This window comes from Bombina bombina, chromosome 4, assembly GCF_027579735.1.
Source record: "Bombina bombina isolate aBomBom1 chromosome 4, aBomBom1.pri, whole genome shotgun sequence".
NCBI lineage: Eukaryota > Metazoa > Chordata > Amphibia > Anura > Bombinatoridae > Bombina > Bombina bombina.
Window position 1 is genome coordinate 60260890 of NC_069502.1, and position 16604 is coordinate 60277493.

General features: G+C 40.7%; 1 protein-coding gene across 1 annotated transcript in view; it reads left to right on the top strand.

The window, feature by feature from the left end:
* The window catches only part of LOC128656869 (vomeronasal type-2 receptor 26-like), a 51100-nt gene extending 36436 nt beyond the window's left edge, over positions 1-14664 (top strand). Inside the window, exon 4 of the mRNA XM_053711034.1 lies at positions 13754-14664. Within this exon, the coding sequence (XP_053567009.1) occupies positions 13754-14664 (911 nt within the window). The remainder of the gene's footprint in view (positions 1-13753) is intronic.
* Positions 14665-16604: the final 1940 nt, after the last annotated feature.

Sequence of the window (16604 nt, forward strand, 5' to 3'; positions counted from 1 at the left end):
CACAAGTAGCACACAGTGTGCCTGAGCGTGTGTAACATGTATAATTAGCCCCAATCTCTGGTCTTTTACATACACAAGTAGTGCACAGTGTGCATGAGCGTGTGTAACATGTATAATTAGCCCCAATCTCTGGTCTTTTACATACACAAGTAGCACACAGTGTGCATGAGCGTGTGTAAAATGCATAATTAGCCCCAATCTCTGGTCTTTTACATACACAAGTAGAGCACAGTATGCATGAGCGTGTGTAACAAGTATAATTAGCCCCAATCTCTGGTCTTTTACATACACAAGTATAGTACAGTCTGCATGAGCGTGTGTAACGTGTATAATAAACCCCAATCTCTGGTCTTTTACATACACAAGTAGTGCACAGTGTGCCTGAGCGTGTGTAACATGTATAATTAGCCCCAATCTCTGGTCTTTTACATACACAAGTAGCACACAGTGTGCATGAGCGTGTGTAACATGTATAATTAGCCCCAATCTCTGGTCTTTTACATACACAAGTAGTGCACAGTGTGCATGAGCGTGTGTAACATGTATAATTAGCCCCAATCTCTGGTCTTTTACATACACAAGTAGTGCACAGTGTGCATGAGTGTGTGTAACATGTATAATTAGCCCCAATCTCTGGTATTTTACATACACAAGTAGCACACAGTGTGCATGAGCGTGTGTAACATGTATAATTAGCACCAATCTCTGATCTTTTACATACACAAGTAGCACACAGTGTGCATGAGCGTGTGTAACATGTATAATTAGCCCCAATCTCTGGCCTTTTACATACAAAAGTAGAGCACAGTGTGCCTGAGCGTTTGTAACGTGTATAATTAGCCCCAATCTCTGGTCTTTTACATACACAAGTAGCACACAGTGTGCATGAGCGTGTGTAACATGTATAATTAGCCCCAATCTCTGGTCTTTTACATACACAAGTAGCAAACAGTGTGCCTGAGCGTGTGTAACATGTATAATTAGCCCCAATCTCGGGTCTTTTACATATACAAGTAGCACACAGTGTGCCTGAGTGTGTGTAACATGTATGATTAGCCCCAATCTCTAGTCTTTTACATACACAAGTAGCATACAGTGTGCATGAGCATGTGTAACGTGTATAATTAGCCCCAATCTCTGGTCTTTTACATACAAAAGTAGAGCACAGTGTGCCTGAGCGTGTGTAACGTGTATAATTAGCCCCAATCTCTGGTCTTTTACATACACAAGTAGCACAGTGTGCATGAGCGTGTGTAACATGTATAATTAGCCCCAATCTCTAGCCTTTTACATACACAAGTAGTGCACAGTGTGCCTGAGCGTGTGTAACATGTATAATTAGCCCCAATCTCTAAACATTTACATACACAAGTAGCACACAGTGTGCATGAGCGTGTGTACCAGGTATAATTAGCCCCAATCTCTGGTCTTTTACATACACAAGTAGTGAACAGTGTGCATGAGTGTGTGTAACATGTATAATTAGCCCCAATCTCTGGTCTTTTACATACACAAGTAGCACACAGTGTGCATGAGTGTGTGTAACATGTATAATTAGCCCCAATCTCTGGTCTTTTACATACACAAGTAGAGCACAGTGTGCATGAGCGTGTGTAACATGTATAATTAGCCCCAATCTCTGGCCTTTTACATACAAAAGTAGTGCACAGTGTGCCTGAGCATGTGTAACATGTATAATTAGCCCCAATCTCTGGTCTTTTACATACACAAGTAGTGCACAGTGTGCCTGAGCGTATGTAACATGTATAATTAGCCCCAATCTCTGGTCTTTTATATACACAAGTAGTGCACAGTGTGCATGAGTGTGTGTAACATGTCTAATTAGCCCCAATCTCTGGCCTTTTACATACACAAGTAGTGCACAGTGTGCCTGAGCGTGTGTAACATGTATAATTAGCCCCAATCTCTGGTCTGTTACATACACAAGTAGTGCACAGTGTGCCTGAGCGTGTGTCACATGTATAATTAGCCCCAATCTCTGGCCTTTTACATACACAAGTAGTGCACAGTGTGCCTGAGCGTGTGTAACATGTATAATTAGCCCCAATCTCTGGTCTTTTACATACACAAGTAGTGCACAGTGTGCCTGAGCGTGTGTAACATGTATAATTAGCCCCAATATCTGGTCTTTTACATATACAAGTAGAGAACAGTGTGGCTGAGCGTGTGTAACATGTATAATTAGCCCCAATCTCTGGTCTTTTACATACACAAGTAGTGCACAGTGTGCCTGAGCGTGTGTAACGTATAATTAGATCCAATCTCTGGTCTTTTACATACAGAAGTATAGCACAGTGTGCATGAGCGTGTGTAACGTATAATTAGCACCAATATCTGGTCTTTTACATACACAAGTATACCACAGTGTGCATGAGTGTGTGTAACATGTATAATTAGCCCTAATCTCTGGTCTTTTACATGCACAAGTAGCACACAGTGTGCATGAGCGTGTGTAACATGTATAATTAGCCCCAATCTCTGGTCTTTTACATACACAAGTAATGCACAGTGTGCATGAGCGTGTGTAACATGTATAATTATCCCCAATCTCTGGTCTTTTACATACACAAGTAGTGCACAGTGTGCATGAGCGTGTGTAACATGTATAATTAGCCCCAATCTCTGGTCTTTTACATACACAAGTATACCACAGTGTGCCTGAGCGTGTGTATTGTGTATAATTAGCCCCAATCTCTGGCCTTTTACATACACAAGTAGTGCACAGTGTGCCTGAGCGTGTGTAACATGTATAATTAGCCCCAATCTCTGGTCTTTTACATACACAAGTAGAGCACAGTGCGCCTGAGCGTGTGTCATATGTATAATTTTATTACAAGGACAGAGACTTATATTTTGCATAAGCCTTTTCCTTTACTACTCCACAGCCATTCAAAGTAACATAATACATTAAACATATAACATAGAAAGAAATGAAATAAAAACAATGACCAATGAAAAACCACAGTGGAAGTTGAAGTTCAAAACAGACCAATCAGCATAGTTCCATATGTTATAGAAGGTCCCCACACAATCCCAACTGCCTCTTTTCTTTTGCTGCTCTGCTAAAGTTAAGTATTTCATAGCAATTTTGAAATAACGTTTATTGTGCATTAAATAAAATGTATTTCCTGGTTAATGTTAGCTTTATTGTTACCTTAACTTGTTATATTTATTTGTTTTTAAAAGAGTTTTCCCTGTTTTATTTCTTACTTTTTTTCGTTTTTATAATTTTGTTTATTTTAATATTTTATGTATTTAATTTGTTCTATTTTGCCCTATTTACTATTACCTTTCGTTTTACTATCTTCTCTCAGGTCACGTGACCCCCATCCATCTTGTGACTCTTCACTTCCTTAATAATACTGTGACACATCTTCCCGCCCTCTGTTTACTTTAGCTGACAGAGCTGCAACATCGTTTCAAGTTGCTCTCTGTTCAGCTTTTTGGCCACTCGCCCAGACATTCCTTGATAATTAGCTTCTTTCTGTGAGGAAACATTTTTACAAGTTAACTGTTTGTTATCTGCTCTAAATTTTATCTTGCTAACTTAGTTTTCTTCATTGTTTGCATCATTCAACTCTGGTAATTGTATTAATTGTTGTCCTATATCAATTAATTTTTCCATTATTATATATAATTAAGTTATTTACATTTAGTAATTTATTATTGTTTTAAAAATATTTATTTATATTTACTGTATTTAGCATTATGTCTCAAGGAGACTCTTTTGCATTTAATGCAGAATCAGTAAAAAACATGATTGATTCTTCAATAAAAGATTTAAGGAATCAGTTTCAGACAGCTATTGATACTGTCAATAACAATTCTGGAAACCCCGGAAAAGCTAATCACAAGAGTAAGCATTTATCTCAAAAGACTAAAATAATTTTTTTTAATTATTTACATGGAGCTTCCAATATATCTCCTGCAGATATTAGTGTTAAAACTCATAAATCAAACAATTTAGTTTCAGATTCAGATTCTGATTCAGAAATTATTGCTCCTAAAAAATGTGCTGTCAAGAGAATGGTAGACTTAGCCTCTACAACTGAGTCTCCGGACTCCAATACTGAAACTGAAGTTAATTCAGATTTGAATTCTTGGCAGTCTATTTACTCTCCAGAACTCTCTGAGAGTTCATCGTCAGACTATTACCCTAAAGCCAAAAGAGCTAAAAGACTCAAAAAACTCAAAAAAGTTAAAAAACCTATAAAGAAATCCAAACCTAAACTGGTTGATAATGAAGGTCTAGAGAACTTAGACCCAGAAGATTTACAACACCCTAGATCTTCTAATTGGAGACCATCCAAAAGGGTCGCTAAATTTTTAGATTATTATTTGAGAAAATCTCTATCTAATAAGGCAAGATCAACTTTAAAAGCTGAGTGTCCTCGCCCACATATTCCCCACAAATCTTCAATTACAGCAGTGATAGATGCAAACATTGTAAAATGTGTTAATAATAAAAACGTTAACCTTAAGAAAGGTCCCGACAGATTCCTGAAAGCTTGCCAGGACAGATATTTGGATTCTTTGGGTCCAATTACAAAAATTTTTGAACTGACAGAGGAGGCAATCGTCAACAAGGTAATGTTGGATCCTTATACTGTCAGACAGTGGATTCAAAGATTAGTTTATTTATTTGGAGACACAAACACGGCCATGTCCTCTCAACGCAGGAGGATGGTCTTAAGGCATATTGACCCCAAAATTTCAGATTTTTCCCCTACAGAGATGGGTCCCCAAGCCGAAGGGCTTCTTTTTGGTGATTTAGGATTGAAGGAACTTAGTGCATACGTCAATACCTTCAATTCTCTAAATAAGGTCAAATCCTCCACCAAAAATATATTTTATCCTCACAGTCGTGTTTTTGAATGGGCCAGGAAAGGAAGAGGTCACTTTCCCGGTCTTTCAAACTTGAATAACAGACCTCAATTTCAGCAATACCAACAATATCCTCCTTCCAATCCTTCACTCTCAAGCTTCTCCCAACGAGACAACGTCCCTGGAACCCAAGATTTTCAAGGTCAAGATCTCGTCCCAGACCTTTCTCAGGTAAAATCATTTCCTATACAATTCACAAATTTTTCTCCACACAAAGTTGGAGGCAGATTATCCCTTTTCATAGAAAATTGGAAAGTAATTACATCACAGATGTTTGGGTAATAAAAGCTGTCTCAGGTCTTCTTCTAGATTTTATTTCCCCTACCTTCCAAGTTCAAATCCCAAATCCCATTGTTTTTGCAAAAACAGATTCAGATTTATTAGATCAAGAGATCTCCAATCTCCATCTAAAACAAGCTATAAAAATAGTGCCAGATATGCTAGACTCATTCCTCAGCAACATGTTCTTTGTGAAAAAGAAAGAAGGTTCTCTTCGTCCAGTGATAAATCTGAGAAATCTGAATGCCTTCCTATCATACAACCATTTCAAGATGGAAGGTATTCATCTTTTGAGAGACTGTCTTATGGACAAAGATTGGTTAGTAAGATTAGACTTAACAGATGCTTACTTAACAGTTCCTATTCATTCTTCCCATAGTTTCTCAGGTTTATTTGGAAAAGTTCTATTTGGCAGTTTACTTGTCTCCCCTTCGGTTTATCATCTGCTCCATGGCTTTTTACCAAGATTTTAAAACCTGTTGTAGCATGGTTGAGATTGAGAGGAATTTGTCTAATTATTTACTTGGACGACATTCTCATTATGAATCAGGACCCTTCTCTCCTTTTCAAACAGCTAGAGATGACTTTAGACATTTTGAAGAACCAAGGTTTTCTAGTAAATTTTAAGAAATCGGTTCTGACTCCATCCCAGAAGTTGGTTTTTCTAGGCTTTTTAATAGATACTACAGTTTATACCCTAAGCTTACCATCAGAGAAAATAAAGAAAATAAAATCAGAAATTTCTCACCTTTTAAAGAAGAAATTCTTTCCTATCAGGACTCTTGCAAGAATAGTGGGTCTTCTGTCTTCTTCTATTCAAGCAATTTTTCCTGCTCCCTTACACTACAGAGCTTTACAAAGATTAAAGATTTTCTATTTGAGAAAGGGTTTTTCCTATTCTCACAGAATCTCTTTATCAGAAGAAGCCAGGACAGAATTGATCTGGTGGCTTTCCAATATCGAAGCTTGGAACGGCAAAGCTATATTTGGGAAAGCTCCAGATATTATAATAGAGTCGGATGCAAGCAATTCAGGTTGGGGAGCAATATGTGGTTCTCAGATAACTGGAGGCAAATGGTCCATTTCAGAACGCAATCTACACATCAATTGCCTCGAACTTATAGTAGGATCCTTTGCGATCAAGAGCTTTATCAAACAGAACTCTCCTATTTCAATTCTTTTGAGGATGGACAATATTTCGGCTGTTCGTTATCTGAATCATTTGGGAGGCACTCACTCCAAACAATTGTCAGATATCACGAAGAATTTTGTTCATCAGTGTCTCCGGAACAATATTTCTATTCAAGCAGAATATATTCCGGGTCTCTCCAATACTGCAGCAGATTGGGGTTCCCGTTATTTAACAGACTCAAGCGATTGGAAATTACATCCAGATCTCTTTCAAAAATTACTTCTTACCAGAGGTCTTTTGTCAATAGATTTATTTGCCTCCCATCTCAATTATCAGATTCTCCCCTTTTACAGTTGGCGCCTGGATCCAGAAGCTCTAGCGATAGATGCATTTCTCCAATCTTGGCCACGTCAAGGTGCCTATGCATTCCCACCTTTCTCGATGATTCCTCGAGTGTTGAATGTGGTCAGGAGGAGCAAGATTTCGCTACTTCTGATCTCCCCATTTTGGCCAACCCAGTCCTGGTACCCGTCTCTGTTGGAGATGTCGTACCAATTTTCAATTCTTCTTCCAATGGTTCCTTACCTTCTATCAGATCCAAACTGAGATTTTCACGACCTAGTTCTTCAAGGTTCTCTGCATCTTATTGCATGGACAATTTCAGGGGATCTTGGGCCTCCGAAGGTCTTTCTTCATCAGCTAGATCTTTATTACAAGACGCATGGGCTCCAGGAACTTAGAAATCTTACTTGTCTTTCTGGACCAGATGGTCTGGCTGGTGCTTATAGGTCTATTAATGTTTATAGATCTGCTATTTCGGCAGGCCATGAACTAATTGATAATTCTCCTATTGGTCAACATATTTCTGTTTCTAGACTTATGAAGTCTATAAAGATCAGCTAGATATTCATCATTTTGGGATGTTAATTTAATGTTTTCTCTTTTTCAATCTTGGCCTTCAAATGAATCTCTCTCTCTTAAACAACTTACTTGTAAGCTTGCTTCTCTTCTTTGTCTTTTATATTGCAGAAGAGTTTCTGATGTCAAGGCTATAGATTTTTCTTCTAAGATGTTTTCACCTCAAGGTGTAATTTTTAACATCTCTAGAAGAACTAAATCTATGTCTTCTTCTATATTCTATCCTTATTTTTCCGATCATCCTTCCTTATGTGTTGTTCTCTGTCTCAAAGAATATGAGAAACATACTTCTTCCCTTCGAACTTCTTCTTCTAATCAACTTTTGATTTCTTTTTCTCCTCCTCATCTTCCTGTTTCTTCTACTTCTATTAGTAGATGGATTAAATGGGTCATGAATGAAGCGGGAGTAGATAGATCTTTCACTTCTCATTCTATAAGAGGTGCTGCTGCTTCTAAAGCTTTTTGTAAATCAGCATACCTTCAGGAAATACTTAATGCTGCAGATTGGTCTTCAGATTCTGTATTTAGACAGTTTTATTTTAAACCTATAAATTCCTTACCTCAATGTTTATTAGATTAATATTTTATTTGTCTTTAAACTTGCAAAATATAAGTCTCTGTCCTTGTAATAAAATTCCGATTATCCTAGCTTAGTGAAGGTATAATCTAGATTTTATTAAAGAGACAGAGACGATTATTTTCCCTCCCTAAACCCATAACATGTTTATGTATTAGTATTACTTACTGCTATTTTATTTTTCAGCTCCAGGTCCTTCCTCAACCGGATTTTGAATTTCAGAATTATTCAGAGAAGGATATTCGGCTTCAGGTTTCTTCAGAAACTCTACTGTCCACTTCTACAAGATTGCCTTCTTCGAGTCAAGTTTCTGCAAATGGACTATGTTCCCAGTTTTTCAGTTAATTTTTCTTCGTTTTCGTTTTTGGATTTATTTCTGAAAATTCTACACTTCCTTTTTCGAGCATCAAAGAACAAAGAGGCAGTTGGGATTGTGTGGGGACCTTTTATAACATATGGAACTATGCTGATTGGTCTGTTTTGAACTTCAACTTCCAATGTGGTTTTTCATTGGTCATTGTTTTTATTTCATTTCTTTCTATGTTATATGTTTAATGTATTATGTTACTTTGAATGGCTGTGGAGTAGTAAAGGAAAAGGCTTATGCAAAATAATCGTCTCTGTCTCTTTAATAAAATCTAGATTATACCTTCACTAAGCTAGGATAATCGTAATTAGCCCCAATCTCTGGCCTTTTACATACACAAGTAGAGCACATTGTGCCTGAGCGTGTGTAGCATGTATAATTAGCCCCAATCTCTGGTCTTTTGCATACACAAGTAGAGCACATTGTGCCTGAGCGTGTGTAACATGTATAATTAGCCCCAATCTCTGGTCTTTTACATACACAAGTAGAGCACAGTGTGCATGAGCGTGTGTAACGTGTATAATTAGCCCCAATCTCTGGTCTTTTACATACACAAGTAGTGCACAGTAAGCATGAGGGTGTGTAACGTGTATAATTAGCCCCAATCTCTGGTCTTTTACATACACAAGTAGAGCACATTGTGCCTGAGCGTGTGTAACATGTATAATTAGCCCCAATCTCTGGTCTTTTACATACACAAGTAGCACACAGTGTGCATGAGCGTGTGTAACATGTATAATTAGCCCCAATCTCTGGTCTTTTACATACACAAGTAGCGCACAGTGTATATGAGCATGTGTAACGTGTATAATTAGCCCCAATCTCTGGTCTTTTACATACACAAGTAGAGCACATTGTGCCTGAGCGTGTGTAACATGTATAATTAGCCCCAATCTCTGGTCTTTTACTTACACAAGTAGTGCACAGTGTGCCTGAGCGTGTGTAATGTGTATAATTAGCCCCAATCTCTGGTCTTTTACATACACAAGTAGCACACAGTGTGCCTGAGCGTGTGTAACATGTATAATTAGCCCCAATCTCTGGTCTTTTACATACACAAGTAGAGCACAGTGTGGCTGAGTGTGTGTAACATGTATAATTAACCCCAATCTCTGGTCTTTTACATACACAAGTAGAGCACAGTGTGCATGAGCGTGTGTAACATGTATAATTAGCCCCAATCTCTGGTCTTTAACATACACAAGTAGCACACAGTGTGCATGAGCGTTCGTAACATGTATAATTAGCCCCAAGCTCTAGTCTTTTACATACACAAGTAGAGCACAGTGTGCATGAGTGTGTGTAACATATATAATTAGCCCCAATCTCTGGCCTTTTACATACACAAGTAGAGCACAGTGTGCATGAGCGTGTGTAACATGTATAATAAGCCCCAATATCTTGACCTTTAAAGTCGTCAAGCTCCGGCCCTCAACAATCACAAACCCACAATCCCCCTTATCATACCTGAAATAAGACACAGGACACATAACCTTGGTACAAAATTGGCCGCAGCACTTTTATTAAATAACCATAAAACCTTTAATTATTAATAAATACAACCTTTAAACTGAACATAAACACAATGTTCTTAAATAACTTAGACCTTAAACCCATTTAATACCATACTGAAACATCCCCAACGGTGCTAGTTCCCTTATTAATTAGCAACATGGCCGTTACTCAAACTGGACTGAACTACGTACTCGCTGAGTCCGTTACCAACCTCACTTCCACTTTAATAGGGAACCCCTTGCCCCTATAAGAACCCAATTGCACACTCACCCCATGGAGAGGCAACTTGTTCAAACCCCCAATTCACTTGGCCATATTCCTTTCCTTTGCTGTCTGAGAACTAGCACCCCCGCCACCGACTGGTCTGATCAAATCAGCCCAGTCCCGCCAACCCCAACATTTCTCTCAAAGATTCCTTAAGGTCAAATAAAAACAGCTGCAGGCCAAATTGATTAAAATGTACCCCCTCCCTCAAATAAAACTCCCCAGAACCCTCCACCTCAAAATCTGAATGGTAAGCCACTGCACCCCCAAGTCTTCTAATGAAAGAACCTATTAACATATTAATTTTTCTGCGACACCGCTCCAGCGTATCATAGTCCCAAGCCGCCATCCAAATCAACCATGGCGTAATCTGAGACCAAATAATTCTCAAAGTAGGATGAAGATCCATAATTCTCCCCAAATCCCTCTTGATTCTCCTAACCAGCTCCCTCTGGGACAGAAAACCCAAATCATTACCCCCCAAATGCACAATCAACACCCCTGGGGGAGGAAATTGTTTACAGTAATCCACGAACAATGGCAACAAACTCTCCCATCGCATACCCCGTACCCCCAACCATTTTACCTCCCACTGAGCAACCGGACACCCCAACTGCAGGCCGCCCACTTTTTTCCTGACCTCATCCCTGGCCCAGTAAATAAAGGAGTGCCCCATCACCCACACGCTCCTCACACCTGTGAATAAAAGAAAACACACAGAATATCAGTTAACAGGAGCACTCCATCCCCTGCACCCACAATTCAGGCCTCACATACGACCTGTAATGAGTGGATCCCCATCTCCCAATACACTTTACCACATCCTCCCGCAACCCCAGCATAGAGGCCTCCATTGCCGCACCTATACGGAAGGAATGGGACCCAAACTCAGAAGGGGGCAGCCCTAGCTTCCCAATAGCCCCTTTCAAAACTGCCGGAAACTGATATTGCGACAAAAAGGACCCATCAGAATGAATTAACAATGGGCCCCCCCTGTGCAGGCTGTATGGCCGCATATTGTGACAAGATCCGACAGGTACAGACCACCCTGCCACTAGGGAATAAGACTATACTCTTCCCTTTCCCATATGTGTCAGTTTTACTTCTTCTCAATAACATATCCACCCGTTGCTCCCCCCACAACACATCCTCCCTCTGCAATCCCCCGGGCACCCTCCTACTTGGGCTAACTAGTTCAGATATGTGGAAGGCCCCGAAAAAAGCTAGGACGAAGGCCGTGCAAAATAAAATTATTTCAAATGAGGGCAAACAAATACTAGGCAGTATTCCCCAAATCCTTTCCAATAATGCAAATGAAATGGGCCTCCTATTATCAATACTCTTACCCTTCTTCTTCAGGCCCTTGAGGACTTGACAAACCCAAAAAGCTTTGGTCACATCCCCCATACCCAACAACCTAAACCTGAAAGCTAATGCAGACAACCTCCTGTCCATACTAGCTGCTGACAAACCCAAACCACCCCAATGCCACAAACATTCCAACATGCAGCCGGTAACATCGTCAACTCCTGCTCTAACTCCAGCCTGTTTCAACCAATTCTCCCAGTCCCCCCACACTGTCACATAGGTGGCCCAAGTACCTGGAGCCAAAGAACTCTTCACCAATCCAGCAAGTCCTCCTCCCCAAGCCTCCACAGCTGATCCGGACACCGTCTCCCCACCGCATCCACCTGGGGGGCCAGCTCCCGAAAATGATTGCACTGCAATCGAGATAAAGCATCTGCAATCAGATTACACTTCCCAGGAATGTGCTTGGCCCTAACCAGAACATTCTTGCGTAGACACTTTAAAACTAACAATCTCAGCAAATGCAAAACCGGGGGGGGGGGGGGATGAAGCTGACAGCGTATTAACCAGTAATATCAGTGAGAGGTCATGGCTATAATGTAATTATGCAGGATTTATAGGCATCTTTTAGCACATAGCGAGCTGCATATCCCACATGAAGTAACCATACTGCTTGTAAGATGCTATAGATAGTATCTGTTAAATCATCTCAGCAGCATATATCTAAAGTACCATGAAGGTGCATGAATATCTAAAATGATGTCAGAGCAGCAATATGGAGAACTTCAGGGGATATCTGCTGATGTGCTTTAGAGCAATAAAATAAACATGAAGCTTGTCAAATATACAACACAATACTCCCATACTGTGTATTACAAAAGATTACATACCTATATTCACATAAATAGAATCGTGCATATGTATCCAGAAATAATAACAGAGACTAGAACAAAACATCACAACATTACCAACCCAAAGTACACTAGCTTAAAGGGACACTGAACCCAATTTTTTTTTTCGTGATTCAGATAGAGCATGCAATTTTAAACAACTTTCTAATTTACTTCTATTAACATTTTTTCTGTTCTCTTGCTATCTTTATTTGAAAAAGAAGGCATCTAAGCTTTTTTTCTTGGTTCAGAACTCTGGACAGCACTTTTTTACTGGTGGAGGAATTTTACCACCAATCAGCACGGACAACCAAGGTTGTTCACCAAAAATGGGCCGGCATCTACATTCTTGCATTTTAAATAAAAATACCAAGAGAATAAAGAAAATTTGATAATAGGAGTAAATTAGAAAGTTGCTTAAAATGTCATGCTCTATCTCAATCACGAAAGAAAAAAATTGGGTTCAGTGTCCCTTTAACCATGTAACTGAGGGGATCCAGTGTTAATTTCTGCTCATCCCACTCCAGTTGTGGTGAATTGGTTCATTGCTTGTGGCCCATATGTCTGGGATAAATTCTGGGATAGGGACCACCTCTGCACAGATGGGTATTGCCACAAATAAATATTCCCAAACAGCATATGTCTCATGTCTCATAGTTTGTTGAGCTCATAGCTTTCAGTGGGTTGTCGGGAGCCTCCGCATTCACACTGTGCAGCTCGGGTCTGGCTATCTACGTTCCTTGCTTTTATAGTAGTATTACTGTATGTCAGGAGGCCGGCCGCACCATCTAGAGTTTAGGAAGGAAGGATTCAATGTAAGGGTTTTTCTGCTGTGCAGCGGCATCTTCTCCAGCTTTGTTTTAATGAATCCCCTGTTCCCATTTAGTTGAAATGAGGCTCAGTTCTGCATCATTGTGTGGTAGGGGATATTTGCTTCGGTTTGTGATGTTGTATACTGCTGGAGATCATCCCATCTCTCCACCATTTTAGTTAGATTGGTGTCTCCCTGACCGCATGGGTCTCTGATTACATTTGTGAGGTCAATAAAATTGCTTCGCTTCTGCAGATCAACCTTCATGAGAAGCTCTTGTATTTGTTATCAGTGATTCTCCTTCATGGTCAATTTTAGAAGTATAACTTGGATGGACTGATCAATAGCTGCTTTAATCCAAGTGGCCCGGGGGGGGGGGGGGGGGCAGGAGATTGATTTGGAGTGGAGTAGAGTGTCATGTGTAGCTGTGTCCCAGGGTAGAAGACAAATAATAGATGTAATGAGCAGCAGTAAGGGTTAGCAGGATTGAAAGAGGGTCTAAAGCTGGGATGTTCCTTCATATATGAGAAGAAGCAGAGGGTAATGGGACAATGAGTGGTAGAGTTAGACTGTGGGTTAAATGGTAGTGGTCACACAAAGGGAAGGTAGGGTTAGGGGATTGGTAGACAAAGCAGAGGTTTATTCCAGTGTCTGTATATTCTGATAAAGTGTTTTACAAAACAACTATAACAGCATCTCACATACTAGCTTTGCATGATACATCTGTATGTTAGAATTCACTTGCTGTGTATTAATCTTACATTTATTTAATATGTTTTTTCTTTAGATATGGACAACTGCATGAGATGCTCACAGGATCAGTGGTCTAATCCCAGAAGAGATGAGTGTGTCCCACGGCAGATAGAGTTCCTCTCATATCATGACCGGTTGGGTTTAGTTCTTGTGGTGCTAGCTGCTTCTCTGTCAGCTGTTACTGTTTTCGTGATTGGGATATTTATTAAACACAAGGATAGTCCAATTATAAAAGCCAATAACCAGAACCTCAGCTTCATACTCCTCATTACCCTCATTCTGTCCTTCTATTGCCCCTTCTTATTCATTGGAAAACCTACAAAAATGTCCTGTCTGCTTCGGCAAGTCACTTTTGGAAATGTTTTCACTGCTGCCATTTCCTCTGTGTTGGCAAAATCAGTTATTGTTGTTTTGGCTTTTAATGCTACAAAACCAGGCAGAAATATGAGGCATTTCCTGGGTAAAAATGTGTCTATATATCTGGTACTTATGTGCTCATGTGGGGAAGTTCTGATATCTGCTGTGTGGCTGATTTATTTTCCACCATTCCAGGAATATAATACTGAAGTAGAGGTTACCAAGATAATATTACAGTGCAATGAAGGATCTGTGGTAGCTTTCTACTTTGGGATCGGCTATATAGGATTGTTGGCTTTTCTAAGCTTTGTTGTTGCCTTTTTAGCCAGAAAACTGCCGGACACTTACAATGAAGCTCAGAATATCACTTTCAGTATGCTGGTGTTCTGCAGTGTTTGGGTAACCTTCATCCCAGCCTACCTCAGCACCAAAGGCAAATATATGGTGGCTGTAGAGGTATTCGCTATCCTGGCATCTGGTGCTGGACTTCTCTTCTGTATCTTTATACCTAAATGTTATATTATACTAATCAGGCCTGAACTGAATGTTAAAGTGAGCATGGTGTTGGGAAGACAGCGGAATAAGTAAATTATATGATAAGAGATGTTAGTTTTAAAGGGACACTGACCCAATTTTTTTTCTTTTGTGATTCAGATAGAGTATGCAATTTTAAGCAACTTTCTAATTTACTCCTATTATCACATTTTCTTCATAAGGGATAAACCTCCTATTACGTCTTGCCTGTACCCAACTTAATTTAACTGAAATACCATACATAACAATAGATTAGATGAAATAAGACACTTGACAACAGGTTAAATGGGCAAAAGACCGGTCACAGTCACATTTATTATCACATAAGCCTTTAAAACTAGGCCTATGTAAATATGCTAACTAGGCAACAAAATACTTCAATAGGAGAACTGTAACAGTTCTTCGCTGGTGGCGGCAATAAACTAGCTAAATTAACCCCTACTAACAGACGGCCAGGGCCCTACACGGTGTGTGCAGCGTGGCACGATTGCCACACCCAATTGACAGAGAGAGAGAGCTGTAAGCTGAAAGAGGTATTTGCCTAAGATTCGTAGGGGGGAGTAACCCCTAGGTCGGCACCTAGTGAGTGTCACCTCCCCCATCCCATGACACCACTCATCTCTCTCCCTGCCCGCTCTCTGGGCCCTGACCGACCGCCAGCTAGGGCACATACGACCAGCCCAGTAAGGCGACCCCCTCGGTACGAGTCGTAAAAACATGCTCCAAGAGAGTGGAAGACTAAATTACCCCCTGGACTTAATGGGCTAGTTCAATTAAACCTACCCAAGCCAGGGTGAGCCCTAGACATTTCCCTAGGCCGCCACATCTTCGTCCAGGGTCGGATGGGCGGGAAAAGTTCTTCCTTGAAGTCTGGAACCAGGAACAAAAGAGGGCTGGATTCCCTGCAGTCAGGACCTATAAAGGTAAGCAGAAACACCCACCCCTCCCCTTGCAACAATGTAACATCTACTACCTTCCAGACTTCAACTCAGTTATCCCTTAATTTTGTTACAGGCCCAGTAGAGGGCCTTCAACTTCCATAAGGGATAAACCTCCTATTACGTCTTGCCTGTACCCAACTTAATTTAACTGAAATACCATACATAACAATAGATTAGATGAAATAAGACACTTGACAACAGGTTAAATGGGCAAAAGACCGGTCACGGTCACATTTATTATCACATAAGCCTTTAAAACTAGGCCTATGTAAATATGCCAACTAGGCAACAAAATACTTCAATAGGAGAACTGTAACAGTTCTTTGCTGGTGGCAGCAATAAGCTAGCTAAATTAACCCCTACTAACAGACGGCCAGGGCCCTACACGGTGTGTGCAGCGTGGCACGATTGCCACACCCAATTGACAGAGAGAGAGAGAGCTGTAAGCTGAAAGAGGTATTTGCCTAAGATTCGTAGGGGGGAGTAACCCCTAGGTCGGCACCTAGTGAGTGTCACCTCCCCCATCCCATGACATCACTCATCTCTCTCCCTGCCCGCTCTCTGGGCCCTGACCGACCGCCAGCTAGGGCACATACGACCAGCCCAGTAAGGCGACCCCCTCGATCTCTAGTGTTTCTCATAAGCACACCAAGTCTTGGGAGCCAAGGATGCCTTTACTAGGGGGAGGACACTTTCCCAGCCCCCGCCATCTGCCAAAGAAAAGGAGGGCAATTTAGACCATTTTCTTGCGGCCCCTGGCACCACCCTCCTAAACTGATCCCATTGAAATCTGGACAGACCATCCGCTATGACGTTTCTAACCCCCGGCACGTGCCGAGCCGTGAAACGCACATTCCACTGCAAGCAACGCAACACCAGGTGACGTAGGTACGTAACCACCCTGGGAGATGATGCGGAAAGCCGGTTGATGGCATAGACAACACTCATGTTGTCGCACTAAAAAAACACCGCCCGATTGGCCAGTCTCAGCCCCCAGAGCTCGACCGCCACAATGATTGGGAAAAGCTCCAGCAATGTTAGATTCCTGGTTAA